General features: G+C 49.7%; 2 protein-coding genes across 3 annotated transcripts in view; one reads left to right on the top strand and one right to left on the bottom strand.

Moving 5' to 3' along the window:
• Window positions 1–196: 196 nt before the first annotated feature.
• On the top strand, window positions 197–15651 carry LOC130255132 (putative neutral ceramidase C). The gene is made up of 21 exons (XM_056495520.1): window positions 197–287; window positions 527–663; window positions 1985–2073; window positions 2438–2587; window positions 2941–3117; window positions 3424–3551; window positions 3940–4017; window positions 4450–4570; window positions 5145–5270; window positions 5540–5626; window positions 7027–7131; window positions 7235–7316; window positions 7819–7934; window positions 8773–8867; window positions 9695–9734; window positions 10540–10635; window positions 11106–11201; window positions 11767–11916; window positions 12656–12715; window positions 13258–13346; window positions 14185–15651. The coding sequence occupies exons 2-21, from the start codon at window positions 537–539 to the stop codon at window positions 14372–14374; spliced, it is 2202 nt and encodes a 733-aa protein (XP_056351495.1). The 5' UTR covers window positions 197–287; window positions 527–536; the 3' UTR covers window positions 14375–15651.
• A 2589-nt stretch (window positions 15652–18240) lies between these two features.
• Window positions 18241–22406, bottom strand: part of A1CF (APOBEC1 complementation factor) — a 30691-nt gene continuing 26525 nt past the window's right edge. For both annotated transcript variants that reach the window (XM_056495521.1, XM_056495522.1), the window contains exon 12: window positions 18241–20514. In XM_056495521.1, the coding sequence (XP_056351496.1) occupies window positions 20363–20514 (152 nt within the window). In that variant the 3' untranslated portion in view covers window positions 18241–20362. The remainder of the gene's footprint in view (window positions 20515–22406) is intronic.

Below are 22406 nucleotides of genomic sequence, written 5' to 3'. Positions count from 1 at the left end.
CCCTGGAATATGAGGAACAGCCTGGAGGCAGGAGCTTTACCAGAGAGGGCAAATGTTACTGCCAGGGAAATCAGATGCTCTGCCTCATTCTTCCCTTTCTAATCACAGAATAATCACAGACTCACAGGCTGGTGTGGGTTGGGAGGGACCTTGAAGCTGAGATTCCTAAACTGGTGTTAATTATGGTGACAGAATTATCTCTGAGCTTCAGCATCTCCTGCAGCCACTCAGAGAACACAGGACCTGGTGGAATACTGTGGGGTTTATTCCCAGATCTCTTCAGAAGGGTGAGCAAAGTGTCTTGGGAAGCACAGGGTGGGGAATTTGGGTGCTCTCCCTGTCCTGTCAGGGAGTGACTGCTGCCAGCAGGAGATAACCCTTCTGAAGCTGAAGAATAAATCTCCCTTTCCCACGGTCTCTGGCACTGGGGTGGGGGCACAGGCAGCTCCCTGAGGGTGGGATGTGAGCTCTGGGTGGGATGTGCCCCTCACTGGGATGTCCCACGGGCTCCTTTCTGCCCCCACAGTGCCCCCACCATGCCTGGGAAGAGGTCCAGGTGCTCCTTCTCCCGGCTGGAGGTGATCCTGATCGTCTGCCTGGCGCTGATGATCGCCCTGACCGTGGTGCTCCTGCTGCTGCACTTCCTCAGCAAAAACACCAATGGCAAGTGCAGCTCTCCCAGCCCTCTGCTCCAGGGGCTGCCCAGGGCAGGGTTTAAATTAAAGGGGGGCAGGTGGAGCTGAGCTGTCACCACCACCTCTGCACCTCTGTCACCCAGCCACAGCAGCAGGAGCAGGGGCAGCATGGCAGCACAGCCCTGAGGTTGGCTGCAGGGATCCATCCATTCCTTCCATCCTCCCTTCCCTCTCTCTGCCTCCTCAGGACCCCTCACTGCCAGGATTTGACCAAGGGGTTTTACAACCCCATCACAGCCCACCCCCAGCACGAGGGTATCAGGAGCTGGACTCAACACCTCATCAGTGGGACCTTCCAGCTTCCAGATTTTGGTCTCAAATTGGATGTAGTTCAGATTTGGGACTCAAAACTTTGTGGTTTTAGGCTGCAACGTGTCAGAGTTTTGCACAAGTGATTCTCCTCTGTGCCAGAGCTCTTGGGGGAGGAGGAGGAGGAGTTCTAAGAGTTGGCTGGTGTCACTTTAAATGACAGAAATGGCATCAGTCTGTGGCCAGTGTGAGTGTTTCTCCTCTGTTTCAAGTGACAGCCCAGGAAAGGCCAGGCTGGGAAGATGGAGCATCCCCTGATGCCAAAGCCCTGCCTGGGGAGGGCTGTGGGAACAGAGCAAGCAACAGAAATATTTCAGATCTTCCCACAGCGTTATCTCAGCCTCCAGTGAATTGTGGCTCTGGGATTTCCTGAGGTGCAGATGACCTTTCTGATTGATGATGATTTGATAGCCCTCAATGGCTTTTATCCATGGGTTTGTCCATCCTGGAAGGATTTCTGCACCTTCCTGGGCTGAGATCCACAAGTTCTCCTTTGGGAGAACTTCTCCTTCACCATTTGCCTGGAAATCACTGCTCAGAACTGCTTTTCCCTTCTCTGATCTTCAGAGATTTTTTTGTGGGAGAGGACCAGGGTACCAGCACTGGACACAGGATGTGTTGGATGTGCCCTTCTCCCCTCCCTAGTCCTTTCCCAGTAGCTCCTGACACACCATCCCTTTTTTCTTACCACTGCTGAGCTGAATTTTCTGAATTTTCTTGGATCTGGTTCCTGTGTGGTCCTGGTGGGCTTGGAGGGTTTAGCTGGGAATGCTGGGCTGGTTCCCCCTGGCTGTGCATCCCACCCAATCGACAGAGCCCAGTGCCCCTCTGGAGAGTTCCCTGGTGGCTCCTCATGCCTGCTCCCCCCTTTGCCACCTTCACAGCCCCCACTCAGAGCACTCAGCCAGGGCTCTTTGGCCTCTTTTATCCCAATTCTGCTCGCTGCTGTGCCCACTGATCTCCATTTGCTGTCCCTACAGATTCCAACAACAACACAGCACAAGAGGCAAAGTACTTGGTGGGTGTTGGCAGAGCTGACTGCACAGGACCTGTGGCACAAGTCCCTCTGGTGAGTGAGGGAATTCCTCATGGGGTTGGTGAAATGCTGGTTTTTCATCCTTTGTGAGTGTTTTTTTGCACCATTTCTGGTTTAGAGCCTCTGCCTTGCCAAAAATTGTGTCACCTTCCAACACAAGCTGGGATTTCCCTGGGGTTTGGAGCAAGGTGGGCTGGTGGGAAGTGTCCCTGCCCATGGCAGGGGTTGGAAGGAGATGGGATTTAGGGCCCAACCATTCCTGGCTGCTGGAAGGGCGGGGCAGGACAGAGCCGCACTCGGGGCTGAAGGAACCCTCTGCCCTCGGGCAAAGCTGCCCAGGAAGGCGCAGCAGAGGGGCAGAAGGCTCAGCACTCAGGGCGCAGCTGCTCTCTTGCAGATGGGCTACGCCAACCCCGAGCAGGCGGGCGGGGGGCTCCTCTCTCGCCTCTACAGCCGCGCCTTCGTCGTGTGGGACCCCGAGCGCTCCCAGCGCGTCGTGTTCGTCAGCGCCGACATCGGGATGGTGTCGCAGCGGCTGCGGCTGGAGGTGCGGCTGCCTGCTGGCCCCTGGGGCATCTCCCGGCGTGATGCTGCGCCTCTGCTCGCTCTTCTCTCAGTGGAAAAGCTCCCAGGGGTTCACTGGGACCGCAAGAACACTATCGTGGTGCCTCTAAGGCAGTGGAGGAGGGAGGGAGGTGCTGAGAGCTGGGATTCCCTTCAGGTTGGATATAAAGCCCTTTTACCAGATATTCCTGTTTTGAGGCTCTTTCCCAACCTCCTTGCTGTGCCAGGCAGAAAAAGAGTGAGGGTGGGGGGTGGATGCTTGGGGTTTTTGCAAGGGGTGGGCACAGATCCCTTGGGCACACGAAGGGGTGTTCAGGAGCACCTGGCTGCCCTCAGGTGCTGCAGCAGCTGCGGAGCAAGTACGGGGATCTGTACGGGCAGCACAACGTGATCCTGAGCGGCACCCACACGCACTCCGGCCCCGGAGGCTACTTCCAGTACACCCTCTTCTGGATCACCAGCAAGGGGCTCATCAGGCCAGCCCTCAGCTCCATTGTCAAGGGCATTGTGAAGGTTGGTGGCACCCTGCGTCCGGCTGGTTTTGGGGTGGCAGCTCCCCCGGGACGCGCTCTGGGGTGGGATTGTGCCTGCCGGTCAGCAAGAAAAGCAGGAGCTTCGAGTCCTTTCTTCAGAGGCAGCTGTTGGTAGTTTGAAAATGTTGTCATAGTTTTCTAGAATCTTAGATGAGCTCGGAAAAAAATCCCGAACAAACAAGCACCCCCAAATTCCAAGAAAGGGTTGGGGATGGACAGGAAGGGAAAGAAAGAGTTTTTCCAGGTGACCTCCCAGACTGAGAGTCCCTGCCTTGCTGCTTTGCAGAGCATAGATATTGCCCATGAGAACATGAAGAGAGGAAGGCTCTTCATAAACAGAGGCACAGTGGAGAACAGCCAGATCAACAGGAGCCCTTTCTCCTACCTCGAGAACCCAGAGTCCGAGAGGAACAGGTAAAACCTCCCAGGCAGGAGAAAAAATGAACTGCTTGGAAAGGGCTTGAAAGCTGTACTTGCCCTCCCCAAGCATGAGGAATCAGTCAAGGATGTGACCTTGTGCTTTCTTTAACAAATAAAGAGTCAGAGGGCATTCAAGTGCTGACCTTGGTGCACAAATCTGAGTTATCTCCATTCCCTGGAGGAGCAGAGCCTGAGGACAGTGACAGCCACAGCTCTTCCCTCACCTTCCCAGCTGGTTTCAGATGCTTCTCCAAGGCTGTGCTGCGTGCTGGTAGCACGTGGAATGACCTTTTCACATCTTTCTTCAGTGTAGTGGAGATTTAAGTTGCCAGAGCAAACCACGGCCCTGACTCTGGGATTTCCCTGCTTTGTTCCCATCCAGGTATTCATCCAACACGGATAAAGAAATGGTGGTGCTGAAGATGGTGGATGAGGATGGACACGAGCTTGGCCTCATCAGGTACTGACCCCCAGCGCAGCAGGTTTTTCTCCATACCCTCATTATTTTTTGTAAGAATGAAGGTGTTCCATTTCCCCCCCTTTTTACATCATAGACTCCTCCTTGTTCCTTTGAATATAAAATTCCCTGCAGAATATAATTCTCTGAGCTACTGCAAGAGTCAGCTCAGGTCTGAAGGGGCTTTTGGTGGCCCTGATAAGGACAGTGATAAATTCTTGTGGCCTCAAGAATTTGACAGCCATGAGCCCCTCTGGTTAGGAAGGGAGAGGATGGGAATCCTGTGCTCCTGCTAACCCATCCCCCAGCACCACGAGTCTCTGTGTGTGCTCTCCCAGAGAAAATTCCCATAAAGACATGAGATTGAACAGCTCAGTTGCTGCTGCCTGGAGTGAACAGAGCATTCTCAGTGTGTGCCTTGTGACCCCTGCCCAGCTGGTTTGCTGTGCACCCCGTGAGCATGAACAACTCCAACCACCTGGTGAACAGCGACAACGTGGGCTACGCCTCCTACCTGTTCGAGCAGGAGAAGAACAAGGGGATGCTCCCTGGAGAGGTGGGAGTGCCCGAAGGAAAGGGCGGGACAGGGAGGGGGTGAGTGGGACAGCAGGGCAGACACAGGAGCACAAGGACTCCGGTGAATGCTTTGATTTATTTCCTTTTTCCTCTACAGAAGGGAAATTGGAAAGTGTGTTCTTGGCTTTCCAAACTAATAATCAGTGGCAGTTATTCAGACTTGAGGAATAACTCACATTATAAAATCTGGGGAGGTTGTGGTTGCCCCATCCCTTGAGCAACCTGGGAAGTGTCCCAGAAGTTCTCAGTCCTGGAAGGAAAAAAAAATCCTGTGCCAAGGTGCTCCACTGACCCATAAACATCTGGTCAGCAACGTGAGAAGCTGGGGACACTCTGGGAAGAGCTGAGGGGGAGGAGGGAGCACTGTCTGCACACCAGGGTGGTTTGAGTTCTCCCTGAAATGTCCCCGTGTGCATCCAGCTCTCCCCTGCTCTTCCCGGGATGTGCCCCAGCCCAGCGCTCCCAGTGACTTTGGGAATAAACCAGATTTTACTGGCGAGGGGAGGGCTGCAGGTGGGCTCTGCTCTCCCTACAACACTCCTCTGGCCTTGCAGGGCTCCTTTGTGGCCGCCTTTGCCTCGTCCAACCTGGGAGACGTGTCCCCCAACACGCGGGGTCCCTTCTGCGCCAACACGGGCGAGTCCTGCCACAACCCCCAGAGCAGCTGTCCCGTTGGAGGGGTGAGTGGGACCCTGCCCCACCTTCTGCAGGGCCACTGGGCGTGGACAGGGCGCCAGAATGAAATACCACCTCCTTTTGGTGGTGCCACTTCCAGGGGTTAACTGCGCTTCGTCCCAATTTTCCAATTTGCGCCCAATTTTCCGGTCGTTCACCCCAAATTTAGTGACCCCCCCATGCCTGATTTTGATGTGGCCTGCAAGAAGCCCTCGGTTCCCACAGTCACCTGATTCTCTGATAGTCCCTGATCACCCAACAAATTTCCCAACAGGCAGCCATGTGCATGGCCAAGGGGCCTGGGAACGACATGTTTGAGAGCACCAGGATTATAGGGCGAAACCTCTACTTGAAAGCAAAGGTAAGGGACACTCTGCTTTCTGGGTGGGTGGGAGTGCTGCTACCACAGCAATTCATGCTCATTGAAGCAGCTTGATGAGCCTTGTGCATCCCTTCCCTCTGCATAGTCCATATTCTATCTCCTATATTCTGTATTCCATATTCTGTCTATCTTGTACCTGTTTTAGTGAATGTTTGTAGGTTCAAATTACTCTAAACTTCCTTGGTTTTGTTTTTAATGGGTAAATGAGCTCTGCAACCAGCCTCTGGAGATGTCTACTGGAATCAAGAGGACCTCAGAGCCTGGGATTTGTTAAGCTTAGGACAGTGTAGGAAATCTTAATGGCAGTGAAAAATTTCCTCAGGTGTAACACATCTGATTAGAAACCTGAATTTAGACTGGACGACACATAATTTTGTTTAGATACATCACTGCAGGTGTTGCCATTTGAAAATGTTGGTCTGGGGTTTTGATCTCAGTGTTCCTCACTGGGATATAATGAGGATGTGCCCTCATCCTCTCCCCCTCCCTCCCATTCATCTCAAAGGCATCATGATGGGAAAACTCCTGGGAGAGCTCAGAGACGCCATCACACACCACTTGTGTGCCAATTTGGCATCACATTCCCAAACTGACAGAAATGTGAGGTAAAATGTGTGGCTTAACCCCCCACAGAGGATGCTCCCCTTTGCCACCTGTGGGCTCTAAAGCCACCCTGGGTTGAATTTGCTGGTTCCCCTCCTGTGTGATGTGAGAGCAGCGAGTGCAAGGAGAGCTTGTAGGAGCTGGAGGAAGAGCAGGAGGCTTGGTGGTGGCTTTTCCTTGAGTCTCTGCTCCAGAGGATGAAGTGCCCTGAAGTCACTCCAGGCTGATTGTGCCTCTGTCCCCAGCCAGGAGTCCTGGAGTGGGCATCAAACACAGGGGAAAAACACTGCTGCTGTCTTTAACACCTCAGACTCCTGGCAGGAATGTCATTACACCTGGACAACTTCTGCCACCCTTGCCATGTCCCAGCCTGAAAACCATTCCCTGGAGGGCTGAGTGTGTGTAGTAAACACCTTCAGCTGTCAGGGGTGCAGTAAACACATGGTAGAGTCCCAGCACTTCGAGGCAGTGAGCAGAGCAAAGCTCTTCTTTCTCACAGAAAACATTTTTTCTGCTTGGTCTAAGGTGTGAGAAGTGCCAAGAGGTGGCAACCAGGAGAAGGAAGCTGCCATCCTGCTGAACAAGGGGCATGTTTCAGCTGTAAAAGAAAAGTGTCCCTGAGCCAGGGAGAGCTTGCAGGGTGACAGAAACAAAGGCACTTGGGAAATGCAGAGCTCTGGTAGAAGCCCCAGGGAGACGGGATGAGGGAATGATCCACGTGGCAGAGCTGGGCTCCTGACCTCTTGTCCTTTTTTTCCACCTTGTGTGCCCCTTAGGAGCTGTATGAAAAAGCCTCCCAGGAGGTGACAGGACCCCTGAGCTCAGCCCACCAGTGGGTGAACATGAGCGACGTGTCCGTGGAGCTGAACGCCACCCACAGGGTGAGAGCAGGAGCAGACAGAGCTGCTGTTCCTGCAGCAGCACCTGCACTCCCAGGGAAATGAGGATTCCCTCTTCTCCTTCTCTCCTCCCCCTCTGATTTAGGTTAAAACCTGTAAACCAGCCCTGGGGCACAGCTTTGCTGCGGGGACTATTGATGGAGTGGGGGCTTTCAACTTCACCCAAGGTAATTTGGGGGCAGATCCCAACAGGGAGGGCGTGGGGCATCCCCCAGACAGACTGAAACCCCTGGAGCCACCTCACAGCACCCACAGGAGGGGTTTTAGGAAGGTGGAGGAAACCCCCTCACAGGTTTGTCTGTGCCTGTTTGAGAAAAGGATATGGTCATGGAGAACAAGGGGATGGGACGGGATGGGATGGGATGGGATGGGATGGGATGGGATGGGATGGGACGGGATGGGATGGGATGGGATGGGATGGGGAACAGGGAGAAGAAAGAAGGGTTTGGGAAAGAAGAAATGGGGTTTGGGACTCTCCTGCTCGTTTGTTCTCGTTACCTGAAGGCTGCCAGGATGGGGCTGAGCTGGGCTGAAGCTCAGCTCTTCAAACCACCCCAGGAAGGCTCTCACCACCCACTGAGGAATATCCCACCCTGGGAGCAGGGAGTGTCTCTCTGAGAGCTGCTGGGGCAGCTGAGGAACAGTGCTAAAAGATGTTTCCTCCTCAAGGCTCAGTAGAAGGGGACCCCTTTTGGGATCAAATCCGGGACCAGCTGCTGGGAGAGCCATCAAATGAAACCAAAGCCTGCCACAAACCCAAGCCCATCCTCTTCAGCACGGGAGAGGTAAGGACACACCGTGTGGGAGTGCAGGGATGCTGGGCTGGGCCGGGAGCACAGATCCCAATCCCTATGGGATTGTCAGGGGGCTGCAGGCAGTGTCTGTGGTGTCTGCTGAAGAACAAGGAGCCGCTGCTCCATTGATCCCAGCCCATCCCCATGCTCAGGGCGTGGCTTTGCCCTTTCTGAGCTCTCCCCAAACTTTACAGCTCCTCTGGGAAATCTTCTTCCCCCACCTGATGCTCCCTTGGCACTGAGACAAGCACAGTGCAGAGGGATCATGTCCAGGGTTCTCCCCCCAGCCTCCTCCTCCATGCAGGATGGTGTTACTGAGAGTAAATTACACTTTATTCTTATGCCTTTAGCACATTTTAGGGATGCTCTGGCAGGCCTCCTGCTTCTCATGTGCTTCACAAACTTTTGTCATGCATGGTTTGCCCCCAGCAAATTGCTCCTCAGAAAAAATAAACATTTTTGGCTTGCTGGAATGGGATTTTTTTTTTTTTTTTTTTTTCCTTTTCAATCCATCTTCTGTCCTTTTTCCATGCAGGTGGGGGTTCCCTGACCTTCTTTACCCATTTTGCCTAAAGCTGCCTCTCTGGCAACACCTTATTCAGGTTTTTTTTTTTTGTTTTCCTTACCCATGGTATTTACCTGTGTGGCTCTTATGGTCAGACACCATACAAAGGTAACACACTTCCTCACGTGTTTCACAAATAAATTAACTTTAACTTACAAACAAGTTCACAAAATAAATGTATCTGCCTGCTTGATGAAGGAAAACACCTTGGCTATTTTTTTCTACTAAACCAGAGTGTTTATCTGCACTTTTCCCTCTCCTCAGATGACTTGGCCCCACCCCTGGCACCCGGACATTGTGGACGTGCAAATCGCTGCCATCGGATCCCTGGCAATCCTCGCTGTTCCCGGGGAGTTCACGTGTGTATTCCTTGCCTCTTGCTCTATTTATTGCTTCCAGATTCCATTCAAACCTCCTGGAACAGTTATGCCTGCAGGTAGAAAGGGGGGTAGGCTCAAAATTGTCCCCGAAATGACCCTGAGAACAACTAAGATGCACGCAGGCTTCCTGAATAATTTTGGTTGTAACAAAATGCAGTTTCAAGGAAACCAGAGGAATTTGCCAACTTTGATTCTGTTTTTGGCAGAACAAACATGATAATTATGAATTGCACTGTCTGTTGGTGGTGCAGAGATGCAAATTTAAATAGGATCATGATTTAGCTCCACTACTTTTATTTCTACCCTGCCCAGGGGTCCCTCCCTGGCTGTGGTTGATGGGTGTGAAATATTTTGAGGTGTTTTGGTTGAACTTGTGCATTGAGGTTTTAAGGGATGTTGGGCAGTGCTGGAGCTGCTGTGGGAATTTCTGGTGGGTGCTGCAAGTCCAGCCAGCAATTCCTGCTTTAGATCCCTGCTCTCCACAACTCCAGGGGGGTCAGGAACAGGGACAGGACAAGGGGAAACGGCCTCAAGCTGTGCCAGGGGAGGCTCAGCTTGGACAGCAGGAGGAATTTCTGCATGGAAAGGGTGCTCAGGCCTTGGCAGGGGCTGCCCAGGGAGCTTTGGAGTGCCCATCCCTGGAGGTGTCCAAGGAAGGGCTGGAGGTGGCACTCAGGGCTCTGGGCTGGGGACAAGGTGGGCACTGGGCACAGCTTGGGCTCCATGGGCTGGGAGGGATTTTCCAGCCTCAGGGATGCTGGGATTCCATGATTCTGGAGCCTGACTTTGTGCCCTCCGTGCCCCAGGACCATGGCTGGACGCAGGCTGCGGGAAGCTGTCAAAAGTGTGAGTTGCTGAGGTTCCCCCAGAGCACACCTGGAGCTTCTCTTTTCTGGAGCCTCCTGGTTTTCCCCTCCTCTCCTCCCAGCTGGGCTCATGGGGCTCTGTGTCCCACAGATGTTTCCTTCTCCCATTTTCTTCAGGCAGATTTTCCATCTGCTTCCTGACAGGCAGGAGAAATGAATATCCTCCCCAAAACTGATTTGGTTTCAAGCCATTAGGGCAATTCCACAGGGATCCAGGCACAGCTGATGCTCTGGGATGGAGGGGTTCAGCTCCTTAATCCCTACCAGGATTTCGCAACATGAGAACAACTAAAAGAAAAAAAAAAGTACTTTTTCCATTTGATTGACACATCCTGGCTGCAGCCTAAATAAAATCCCAATCCCAGATGCTGTCTCCACAATTCACTGGGCCTTTCTCACACTGACATCCCTGTGTTTTTTTAGGAGTACACAGACATCAGCTTCCAAAAAATCCCTAGATTTACTGGAATGTGAGGTCATTTGTCCTCTTTTTCTTTGGGGAGTGAATATGAGACCTAGAAAAAGGCAAACTGCACTTGTAGGTTTTCATTCCTGAGCTTCCAGCCTCTTTCCCACCATAACTTTGTATTCTGTCCTGGATGATGATGATGATAATAATAATAATAATAATAATAATAATAATAATAATAATAATAATAATAATACTGCCAACTACCATGATAGTAACAACACTAATAACAACAAGAACTACAAAAATAATAACAATAGTACAGATGGTGCATTAAGAGGTTGTTTCAAAGGAAGGGTTTTATTTCCTTCCTTAGGAATTTGATTCCCATGGGACACGAGGGATGAACGTTGTGATTGCAGGTCTGTGCAATGTCTACACCCACTACATCACCACCTATGAGGAATACCAGGTAAATGTTAAAACTGGGGATTGATTCTGTCTGAGTTCAGCTTTTGACTCTAATAATTCATGTGAAATGATGTGTGTTTAGAGATCTTTGCTACAAAATCAGGCAGGGAGAACTGGGAGGGAAGATTGGAAGAACTGGGGTTGGAAGAATCCCACCCCAAAAAGCTGGAAGGGGAGGAAAGTTGCATCATAAGGCTTTAAGAGAGGGTGAAAACTGTGCTAACTGGAGGAGCAAAGAGGGTAAAACCTGTGCTAAGGGGAAGAGCAAACAGGCCCTCCCTGTTTGCAGCAGGTTGGGGAATGAGGAGTAACCTGAAATTGCAGCAGAAATACTCTGGTGAGTTGTTGGGGCTGTCTCCTTATCAGAAAGGGAATAAGTAACCCCAGTGCTATCCCAGGCTGGGTGGGATGGGATGTACAAAGCACTCAGGGGCCCTCCCAACCCTCCTCTCCCAAATTTGTCCTCTCCAGGTCCAACGATACGAGGCTGCCTCCACTATTTATGGGCCACACACTCTCTCTGCTTACATCCAGCTGTACAGGGGCCTGGCCAAGGCTATTGCTCTGGTAAGCAGCATTTCCTACACACCACAGGCTGCTGGGCACATCTAAATCCTGTGCAGTGGTGGTGGCTGCTCCTCACTGAGGCCGCCTGACTGCTTCTTAAAAAACACTACATGGTATGAAAATAATTCCTGTAATGGGGCTCTGGCACCACTTGAGAAATTCTGGGGTTTTGCAGCTCTAAGTGTAGGAAATCAGTACCTCCAACCTTTCAGCACAGCCTGAAGCTGCTGCTTTCCTACCAAAAGGGAAAAAAATCTGTTGTGTTTTAGTGTGCTTGGAGATGCCCATTGTCACTGTGACCATGTGAACAGGCAGGAGCTGTGAGCAGGAATATCCTGGGGCATTCTGGGGCTGGATTCAGGAGACCCCAGCAACAGGGAGCAGGTGTCCTGCAGGGATTGCTGCTGCAGGCAGAGCACAGATGGAGATCCCCTGCCTCCCTTTCACGCTCACTTTACTATTCCTACAATCTGTGCCAGCAGCGGGTGGGAGGCAGTGCTGTGGTCCCTCAGGGAATGCTGGCTGCCCCTGTGGATGTTTAAGGAGCACATTTTCCCTCTCCTAGAATGCCACTGAGGATCTGCCCCGTGGCCCAGAGCCTCCACTTTTCAACGTGACCACCCTGACCCTGCTGCCCGCTCTCGGCGTGGAGAGCGCGCCGGAAAATAAAAACTTTGGGGATGTGCTGGAAGAAGTGAGACAGGAGTACCGAGAGGTGAGAGCTTCTGGGGGTCCCTAAGAGCTGCCTGAGAAGTTGCCTCTAAGTTCTTCCCCCTCACCCCACAAGTCTGTGAGTTTGGTGCCCTCACACCAGACAGGTCTCGTCTCTCTGGTTGAGAGGGACAGAGCATTTCCATGCCTATGCTGCTGTACTGAATGGGAATAAAATGGGTGAACAAAGGGGAAAATAAAAGCCCTCCATTCAGCACAAAGCAGATTTCCCCTTCTGCCTCAAAACAAAATAGCAGCTGATTAAGTAGGCAAATATTGTACAGTGATGTTTTACAAGCAGCAATTAGATCACCTTTGATGCTTCTGCTGTGGAATGGAAATTAAATCAGAAAATCAGAAATGGCTCTGTTTTCAATGCTCAGCATTTAGATAAGATGTTCAGAACAAGGACTTTCACCTCATTGCTGTCTCCTTATCCCTGCAGTAAGGCAGGGAGGCATGCTGAAGAATCTCCCTTATTTCCTCTCTTTTTTATGTGCAGGGGTGGAGTTTATCCAGAAGCAGGGCAAGTGGAATGGCAAGGCCCAGAGCAGCAGTTCAAAGCACAAATTATCCCCTGCAGTTGCAACAAGTGAAATTATAAAGAATTTAAAACAAGAGCAACAACAAACCAAACACAATAAAACAACACAAAACCAACCCACCCCCTAAATGCATCAAATGGCCTCTTCAAAGGATGCTTTTAATGTGCCTTTAATACAAATCTCAATTTTCCCCCCCAGGGAGAAGTTGCTAAAGTGACTTTTGTGGGTGGAAACCCCAGGAACTCTGCAGAGAATGCGGTAAATGTGGTGGAATGATGCTGGAGTTGGGGTGTTTGGGATTCATGGATATTTGGAAAGGATTTTTGATTTGCTGGGAGACCAGAGGAAGATGTTTGCTTTGGGAATTCACACCACCAGAAAGCTTTTGGGGCAAAGAGGTAAATTTGGGCTGTTTGTGATCTCTTTACATTATTGAAATTGATCCTTATTATGTGTTAGACCAGGTTGGTATCCAGGGCAAACCTGGTCTGTAATTTCCATCCTACCACCCTGCTGCTTTACTGTAAGAAAACAAAGGAAATTAGAAAAGCACTTAATTAATTCCATCACTCACCTTGCAAGGGCATTGCCACTGCCCATTCTCTTCCTACAGAGAAGTTCTTTGCATCATTTATCAGCCCAAAATTGTGCTTTGGCAGTGAAATTACTTTTGCCAGTAATCCCCACATTGGCCAGTTTAGCATGAGGAAGCATGGTCCCTATCCAGTTTAAAGTGCCACAGAAGATGGGGGTGTGCCTGGGCCTTCAGTGCCTGCCTAAATCTGGTGTTTTTATTCCAGACTGAGCACAACTTCCTGACGGTGGAGAAATACTCCAACATTTCCAGCAGCTGGCGTGCGGTGCTGAACGACGCCTCCTGGGACACCAGGTGGGTGCCCTGAGCCACTTCCCAGTCCCACAGAATCCAGGGAATCATTCCAGTCTAACCTGAAGGGCTTCATTCCAGAGCTTCCAACCCCAGGCTAGTCCTGACCCTGCAGGTGATGCTCTCCAGGGGAGGATCAACTCGTATTTTGGCAAAACTGGTGTTCCCCTTGGCTCCAGAATCTGGAATGGAGGCTTGTAAATTTGGGAAAGGCAGGAATTACAGAAAGTTTGTGGCCCAGCTTGCTCCTAGCCTATATCCATCCATCTGGCACACCATGATGAATAAGATGCCAAAGACAAAACAGGAGGGACTCACATGGAAAACTGGCCAGAGGTGCTGTGCAGCATAAACAGACAGCAATTTTTAAAAGTTTGGAAGAAAGAAAAGTTAAGGGTGGGGATGTCAGCCTTCAGGAAAAATACCCACAAAGCAGCAAGGCTGGTGACACCTTTCAGAGCTGTAGGTGAATCTTCATCAGCTTCCCAAGAAGGGCTCCCTCAAAGCCAGTTGAGAAAGCCATCATCGAAATCCAGGTGATGTGTGGGGTTTCGAGGCTGAGCATTCCCTGTGGAGTTTTGGGGTTGAGCAGAAAGGCTTTTGCACAAGGAGTCTGTAAAAGGAAATGGGATTTTGATGTGGAAATGGGTGCCAGAAGTCCCGAGCTCCATAACTATAGACTTTGTGATTTAAGTGAATATTCACCTTCTTGCTTTAGCTCTTCCCCTGCACGGGGAGGACTCAAAATAACACTTTACCTGCAGCACCTTCACCTCACTGTAGTGAGCTGCGGTGGAGCGTGGATTTGCTTGCTGAGTGCAGTTTTGGGGCTGTTCTCCAGGTTCTACTGGAGCAGAGGGTCCCGTGGGCAGAGCAATGTGACGGTGGAGTGGCACATCCCGGCGGGCGCGGAGCCGGGCGTGTACCGCCTGCGCTACTTCGGCCACTACAAGAAGAGACTGTTCCTCCTGGGCACCGTCACCGTGCCCTTCGAGGGCTCCTCCTCAGCCTTCCACATCACAGCTCCCTAGGCTATGCCACCCCTGAAGGAGTGGGCAGCAGGTTTGGTGTCTGGGATGTGCAGGGGTTGGACTTGGATGGTTGTCGTGGGCGCCCTCCGGCTCCAGGTGATCCCACGATGTTCTGGGAGGGGTTTTGTGGCTCTGGATGTCACTCGAGTGCTGCTGATCATCCTTTGATGTGCAAAGTTGGACTTCCTGGGAAGTTCTGGCTTTTCCTTGCAGTTGAGTCCCTTCATGTGTCCTCAGTCAAGTGTTTCCTGTCTTGGCCAGACTTGGTTTTGGCTCATTTTTATTGTAATAATGATATAAATAATTCTTCAGTCATTAAACCCGTGACTCTCCATGGTGAATAGGCTCTCCCAGAGGGAATTAGCTGGAAATCAGTAAGGACTGAATTTATGAGTTAAAGCTGTGGGTGAGGCAGCTCTGAACAGCCCCCAGCCTGCTTTTTTGGAGCATCAGGAAGGACCAAGGCCAGCAGGACCACCCAGAGCCACCCACAACTGGGTCACCAGAGGGTTTGTGCTCCCTCTTCAACCCCCAAAAGAGTTCATCCAAGAATGAAGATACCATTGCAGGGTACAAGGACAGTGCCCAAACCTGTTGGCTGAAAGGATTTCACCACAAAAAAAGTCCCCAGGAATGAAGAGGATCTTCCCAGGAAGGTTTCAGAGCTGCCTGGGCAAAGCCATGACCACCCTGACCAGTGCTGGTCACAGGTCCCTCCTGAGCTGCCTCCCACCAGCACTGCCCTGGGCTGCCAAAAGTGGGGACATCTCCACAGTCCCTAAATCTCTTCTGCCCTCTGTAAGAGGTAGAACCAGGGGCCACAGGGAGAAGAAAACACATTTTGGGTCTGGATTTAGGATTCTGGTAGAGCCTGACAGCTAAACAACTGTAAATGTTTAATAATGTGTACCAATTTTGTATGCAATCTCCTTAATTCTTCAGAGAATCATCAATCAGATAATTTTGCCTCTCTTTAAAATCAGTAGGAGAGGATGAATTATTCATTTCCAACCAGCTGCAATCAGTCTCAGAGATCCCCATCCGGAGGATGCTCAAAGCAGTCACGATATTGAGTCAGGAAAAAGAGAGAGCTTTGAAAGAACAGCACTGGGAATCAAATCCCTGGAGATGCTCCTGATGTCCTCTCCTAAAAACTCTCCCAGCCACCCTGCTAACAGTGGGGTTTTTTTCAGTAGGACATGTTTAGGATATGTAGGACGTGTTTAAGCAAGCCAAGCTGAATTGCACAATAAAAGATTTATTCTCTAAATCGTGAACATCTGACCCTAAAAGAGAGTTTTTAGGGTTGAAACCCAGAATTAGAATATCTGGAGAGTCCCTCGTGCCCCAGCTCAGGTCCCCTTGTGAAACAACTCATGTTTATTTGGCTGTCACCAGTGGGCAGGATTTTGAAGTTTTGGGGATGTTCATCCTATTTTGTGTGTAGAAAATTCTCTGGGAGAGGAGCCCTTGGTTTTATTTGCTCTGGAGCAGATGGCAGGCAGTGACCAGCAGCCCTTGCCTGCTTCCCTGCACGCTTTTTTTGGGATGCTGTGCCTGGATCCAGCAGCCACTAGGTGCCAGTGCTGTTTTGCACGAGAGCAAGCTCGAGCCAAAGCCTAGAAAAAGAGAATTTTTCAGGAATTTGGGCACCTTGCCAGCTTTTAAATATAGCTCTCAGTACTCCTCACAGTTGCTCTGTCCCTCTCCAGGGCTGCTGTCCCTCGTTGTGGAGCCATTTGTGCCCTGCTACGTGCTCAGGAGAAGGGCAGAATTCCACCTTGGTTTTATTTCTGTTGGTGTGGGATAGAAACTGCCAGGAACTCAGGAAACTTGTGTCCACAGGCTGAGCTCCTCTGCATGGCCACAACCTTCCTGCTACACATCCTGCCCCTTCCCAGTTTATCAGCATTTGGGATCTGAGCCCAGGCACTGGGAGAGAGGGGAGAATCCTCTGCTGTCTCGGGGCTTTGGTGCAGGATTTGGGATTTGCTGGGTCCTGTGGTTGTCTGGGGCTTTTTCCAGCATCCCACCCTGCAGCTCCCTGGTTTTTAACATCTCCACAACTTGGATATACACAAGGTGGGGCTGGGGATCAAGGAATGTCACTCTTCCAATGTTTATTCCTTGAGCAATCCCAAATCTGGGATCCTGTGGATAGCTGGAGCCAGGCCATGATGATTCTCTGGGCATGGAGAGGAGTTTGAGGACCCCCAAAGGACTGGGGTTGTCTAAGCCCCCACCAGCACTTAAAAACAGGACAGCTGAGAACTGGAATTTTATCCAAGACTGAGATTTTTGAGGGACACAACAAAGAAGAAGAAAGGAACATCCATCCCATCAGAGAACTACCAGGGCCAGGCTGACCCCCAGCCAGTGACCAGCAGGGACTGGTGACCACTGACTGAGATGTCACCTTCAAAGGTCATTTGGTTTGGGGTTTTTTCCCCAAAAAGAGGAAATCCAGGTAGGTATGTGATGGAGCAATGAGGTGAGATGGTCCCTGGGAGATTTAGCTGGGAAAAGGGAGCCATGCAAGCTCCAAGGTAAAGCAGATCCCTTTGAAAGTCACATTATTCCCTGGACTGGGGGAGTTTCTGTGGGACATGAGAGTTTCCCTGTGGGATGTTCCAGGCTCTGGCAGCTCCAAGCACAGAGTTGTGTCACCCTCAGAGATGTTTTATTCTCACTCTGCACCTCAAATGAGAGGCCCTGTGCTGTTCAGACCTCCAGGAAAGTGGTGGCTGGAAGAAGGGAGATGGAAAATGCACTTTTTGTACCCCCTGCCTTGCCAGCAGCCAAAGATGAGGCCATCTGCTGATTTTTCAGGGCATTGATCTCATCACTTAAACCCCAGACTGGTCTTAGACTTGTTGGTTGAGGGTGGATATGGTTTTTGGCTTTGTCTTTCTCTCCACTGGGAACCCACATCTTTACAAATGGGAAATAATGTTTTCTTTAAGTTGGGCTGTGGGTTTGAGATTCCTTGGAAAATCATCCTTGCTCTCCAAAACTGACCAGCCAGCTGCTGCTGAGCAAAGAGGGCATCTCAGTTGTGCCAAGGGGAAATGTTACAGCACAACAGCAAATTCTCCACTGCCCTGGTTTGAGAGGAAATGAAAGCAGGACATTGGGAAAAGCTAATGAAGGAAAATAATAGAGCTGGCAGAGCTGCTAGAGCCTGGAATACAGCTGACCTCTTTGGAAGAACAGTGTCAAGCTATTTTGGCAAAATCTCTTCTGGAGTGGCAGGGAGGCCTTGGCTTGTGTTATAATAGCAGAGCTTCCCCAATTTCTTGGGCTCAGGGTCTCTCTGGAAAGGTGCAAACCCAGAACCCCTCATCCCAGGAATTGCTGTTTCCCTGCCATTTAACAATGATTAACAGGGTCTTCCAAGGAGCAGGGGCTCATCTTAAAAGAGATTTACCTATCAGTGACCTGACAACAGGCTCTTCTCAAGGTGGGACCAATCCCTCACAGCCCTAAATCATGGATCTCCAAATTTACCCCTTATTTTTGCATGATGTTGTCTCACTATCCATACAACCCCCAAAAAGTCTCCACAGGGATCAGGTAAGGAACAATTACCACTGTGATAAATTCACAGCAAGCACTGACAGGTAAATACTGACCAAAGAGGGGCTGGGAAAAGAGGCCAAGAACCCCCTGATGTTTCACTTAGAGGTTCAGAAGTACAAAACTGCTGATTTTCTGCTGGGTGTGCTGGGTGTGCTGGGTGAGGGTCACCAAAGTGCAGGTGGAAAACCCTCCTGAACAGCTTGTTCTCCTGCCAGTGTGCCCTGGGATCGATGCCTCCAGAGCAAAGTGTGCTCCTGTTTACCACAGATGTATGAAAGCACTGACACTTGTGTTTAAAAAGTTTTAATGATATTTCAAAGTCCAGTGAATGTCCTCAGATTACTCTAAAATCACAGAGTTGCTTCACAGAATTTAGCCCTGGTTCTAATTTGTAATGGATGATTGAGATGCCATTTCCCTCTTCATTCCCTTTAAACATACATGATTGTCCTCCAGTAAATGGAAATTCTGATTTTTCGCTACACTTCACAGTGTTAAAACTCTATACAAACCTTGTACTACTCGTACAAAAATAAGTGCTTCATGCACACATTTTTAATACTGCTTCTTGCCCTTTGCTTTGACATCTTTCTGAACTTATATAAATAGCTGAAAAAGCAGACTAAACTTACTGAACATGGAAAGTGAGAAACACTTCCTGCCAACGGCTTGAGAGACTCTCCTGGCTACGTTCCTCGTTGGCAAACACCACTTAAAGACAGACACAGAAGAGAAAAAAAAAAAAAAAAAAAAAAAGCCACGAAATCCGTAACACTCTCGGTTATTTGGCCCTCTGTGACCAGGTTTGTCCTTTGCTGTGGAGCCAGATGTGCCCAGCAGCAGCCACAGAGGGCTTGTAATACCTTTAGGGTCACCCTAACGAGCTACTTTATAAATAGGAGTCTAACAGGACCTCAGACTGTACAGCTCATGGGGTTTGTTCCATTCTGGGGGAAACTGAGTCAGAAGGAAAAGGAACCCTTGGTTCCTGCAGTCACCACTTTGCACAGCTTGGGGGATGCACAGAAAAGCTCCTCTTGGGATGGCTTCAACTCTGCCACATCACAGCACCTGAACCAGGTGAAAAATCTGGGGCCAGATCTGCTGGGTGTTCATCAACCCAGCTGTGAATTTTGGTCCTAGACTGAATTAATTCAGTTTTCTTAGTGTGCATCACTGCTCAGGATTTATGATACAGGATTAATGTGTCTGCTGTGCTTATCCAGCACTGGATTCCTCCTGTATCTCCATAGCATCACTACTCCTGCCTTGATCCCATGGCAAAAGTCAGTGGATAATGCCCTTGCTGTACTCCCAGAGCATCCCCAAAGGGTTCAAACACAACACCAGCTCTGGTGTTCTCCAAAATAAGAGGTGCCTTTGCTGTTGGCGTGCTCCCTCCTCCACTACATTAATTTTTGCTGGAATCAGAGCAGGCAGCAGCCTTGATAGAGTGTGTAAAGGCAGGCAGGGCTCTTTCCAACCTGGGAAAAAGTTCTTTGGATATAATTTTATTCCTGTCGAGGTGCCTGCTATTACTAGGCCATGGCTGTGAGCTATCATGCTCTAATTAAGTTGAGAATTGGCCTTAATGAATAGCACTTTTTTGCTCCTCAGGCTTAAAAGTTTCCCTGTTTTTCAGTGAATGTGCCATTCGATGGGAAGCACACAAAAATATATCGATATTTGTCGATTTTTGGATCTGCCTGGGAGGGAGCAAAGTAAGAGGGAAAACTCTGCTGAATTCTTGTGCCCTGCTTTAAAAATAAAATTAGCACAGAAACCTGTTAAAAATTAGCTGGGGGCTAATTTTGGGCTGGGCAAAAATGTGAAGGATAAATGATTTTTTGCCTTGGCAAAGAAGAATTTCAAAGGGCCTTGAGATGCCCTGTGCTGGTGGCATGGGGGGGATCGAGGGCAGGGAGAGGCAAACCCATGTGGCCAAGGGGCACCTCTGCTCTTCCTGGCCTGGAAAATTTTGGGATGGATGCAGGAGAATCCCTGGTGCACGGAGGGGCTTTCTGGGCCACCCCATCCTTTCCCATTCCTGGTCACGAGAGCCACAGGACCAGCTCTTTTCAGCACAGGTTGTTGTAAACACACACACGATAGGTGTATAAATATAGGTACATATAAGAATATATATATACACCTGAGAACCTCTCATTTCCTGAGCTGAGCTTTTGCTTTCTAGTGTGAAAATCTGATTTTGCATGATTTTTAAAAATTTCTCCTTTTCCCCCCCACCACCCCCGCCTTAACAAAACTAAAGACCTACAAGACTGAAACTCCAACTAAAATGAACCTTAGGCCACAGATTAGCTTAAAATCATGAGGGTGTTGAATTACCAGACTGAGATTGTTTTTCTTTTCCTCTCTGCCTGTGCTGGGTTATTTGAGGGAATTTGGTTAAAAGGCTCCGTAGCCGTCGCTCCGTGTGGCGACAGCAAAGGCAGGATAAGCTTCATAGGTGGCATAGGTGGCCAAATCTTGTCCCATTGTCACTGCTTGCTTCAGCTGAGTGGCTGTGACAGTGGCAGCTGCGTTAGCAATGGTGTATCCTGAAGGAGAAAAAGAAGGAAAACCCGTGGCTTAATGAAAATCCAATCAAAACTCACCATTCGCTCACTACTCGACCCTGTAGATTTTGATGGGATGACTTTCAGTGGGGACTACTTGGGCAGCAGTGAGTTTGTTAGTGGGAATAATAGAAATAAATTAAAGGATTAATAGGAAAATGAAAGCATTTCCTCACCCATGGTTTGCTAAGCATGGTGCTGGAAAAACACCCCTCTCTGTTGAATAGGTTTTCCTCAGGTTTTGATTATTTCTGAGCTAATGGTGCTCTGGACAATTTCCTCCCTCCCATATGGCATGAGGAGGGCAAGGAAACAACCTAAAATAGGGAAAATTTGGGTGGGATTCTTGGAGAAAATAGAGCTCTGATCCCTTCATAGCCAAAATACAGACGGTTCAGGACACCCTTGGTAAGGAAACTCTCTCAATGCAACAGCAGGGAGAAAATATTTAGGAGATGGGATTACTTTTTTTGTTTTTTCCCATTGGTTTCTAATGGAAAATGTGGTTTCAACACTTCCAAATTTTCCATGGGAAGATGTCAGCATTGCTCTTTGAGAATGAATCACTGAGAAAACAGCATCATTTGGGGCTGGTTTTCTGAAGGCAAGGCACAGCAGCTTGTCAACCAGACCACAGTGTTTTGTTGTAAAAGAATCAGGAGTTAAGACAAAGCCTAAATCTGGGAAGAGCAGCTGGGGTATCCATCCAATCTGCTGGACCAGGCTCTGCTGCCAAAATACATCTCCCAGGATCCTGTCTGACCAGGTGGGCAATGGGATCAACTCAAGGTCAACTCAAGGTCCTCTTGGTGGGGGAATGGGAATATTGGGCGACAGGGAGCACACAAGGTCTCACTGGAGGTGTCACTTTGGGGAAAAACATGAGGAATTCCTTACAATTTGAATATTATGACTCTCCAGAGTATTTTCTCTGCACCAGCAAAGCCAGGTGCAACATCTCAAGCAGGAATTGAGAAATCTGGGACTTAAGGCACATCTGCTGCCATCGGGAGAGAAATGAGCTGCGAGCTGGGCATGATCTGAGCTGAGCTTTAGCAAGCCCTGACCCCAGCAGCAACTTCAATGCATGTCCATTTGCCAAGCTCCCAAGACAAATAAATAAGGGTGGATGAAAGAAAAGGAGAGATGCTAATTAAGCAGTAAGTGGGGGCTGGATTCAATAAAGAGCCCATTTGGTTTCCACGCTGCGGAAGCTGCACAAGCCCAGACAAATTGATTTTTCTGTGGCTTTTGTGGACTCCTGTGGCAGGAAGCCGGATAGATGTTTTTGTGTGGGTTTGTTTTTTTTTTTTTAAATCCATCCTTGAGACACTCCAAACAACTCAGTAGTACTGACTAATGCATTCCTCATGTGCAGCTTGGCGTGTGGTGCTGCCTCTCCATCAGAACTACTGTCATGCTGGAGAGCACAGCAAATGTAATTCCTGTGTTTTCCACAATTTCCCAAGCTGTTTTGGGCAGCTGCAAGAGCTGTTGAGTACGAATTCTCAAACTGGGAGAAAAAAAAACTTCCATGGGGGTGTGAGAGCTGGGATCAGATTCAAACTTTCACGGCTGCGTCATTTCTTTGGCAAATGAAATCCTAAGTGCTGGTTCACAAGGAGCTGGGGGCTCTGAATTCATCAGCCAGGGAGGATGGTCTCCTCCATCCTGGTGACATCAGGGAGGGAACTCATCCCAGATGTGGCACTGGGGACGCCAGCTTTGCATCCTGCGTTGTTTTTCTTGGGCTCCCAGTTGAAGTGGGCATTCACAAACTGGGATGAGTGGAGGGGATGTGTGGATGTTGGGATTCTCTGGCCTTGGACACTGGTCCCAGCATTGGCATTGACCTGAGGGGTTGGAGCAGATCC

This window comes from Oenanthe melanoleuca, chromosome 6 (assembly GCF_029582105.1).
Source record: "Oenanthe melanoleuca isolate GR-GAL-2019-014 chromosome 6, OMel1.0, whole genome shotgun sequence".
Classification (NCBI taxonomy): Eukaryota; Metazoa; Chordata; class Aves; order Passeriformes; family Muscicapidae; genus Oenanthe; species Oenanthe melanoleuca.
Note: the sequence above shows the minus strand (reverse complement) of the source record. Positions and strands in the feature narration are given on the sequence as shown.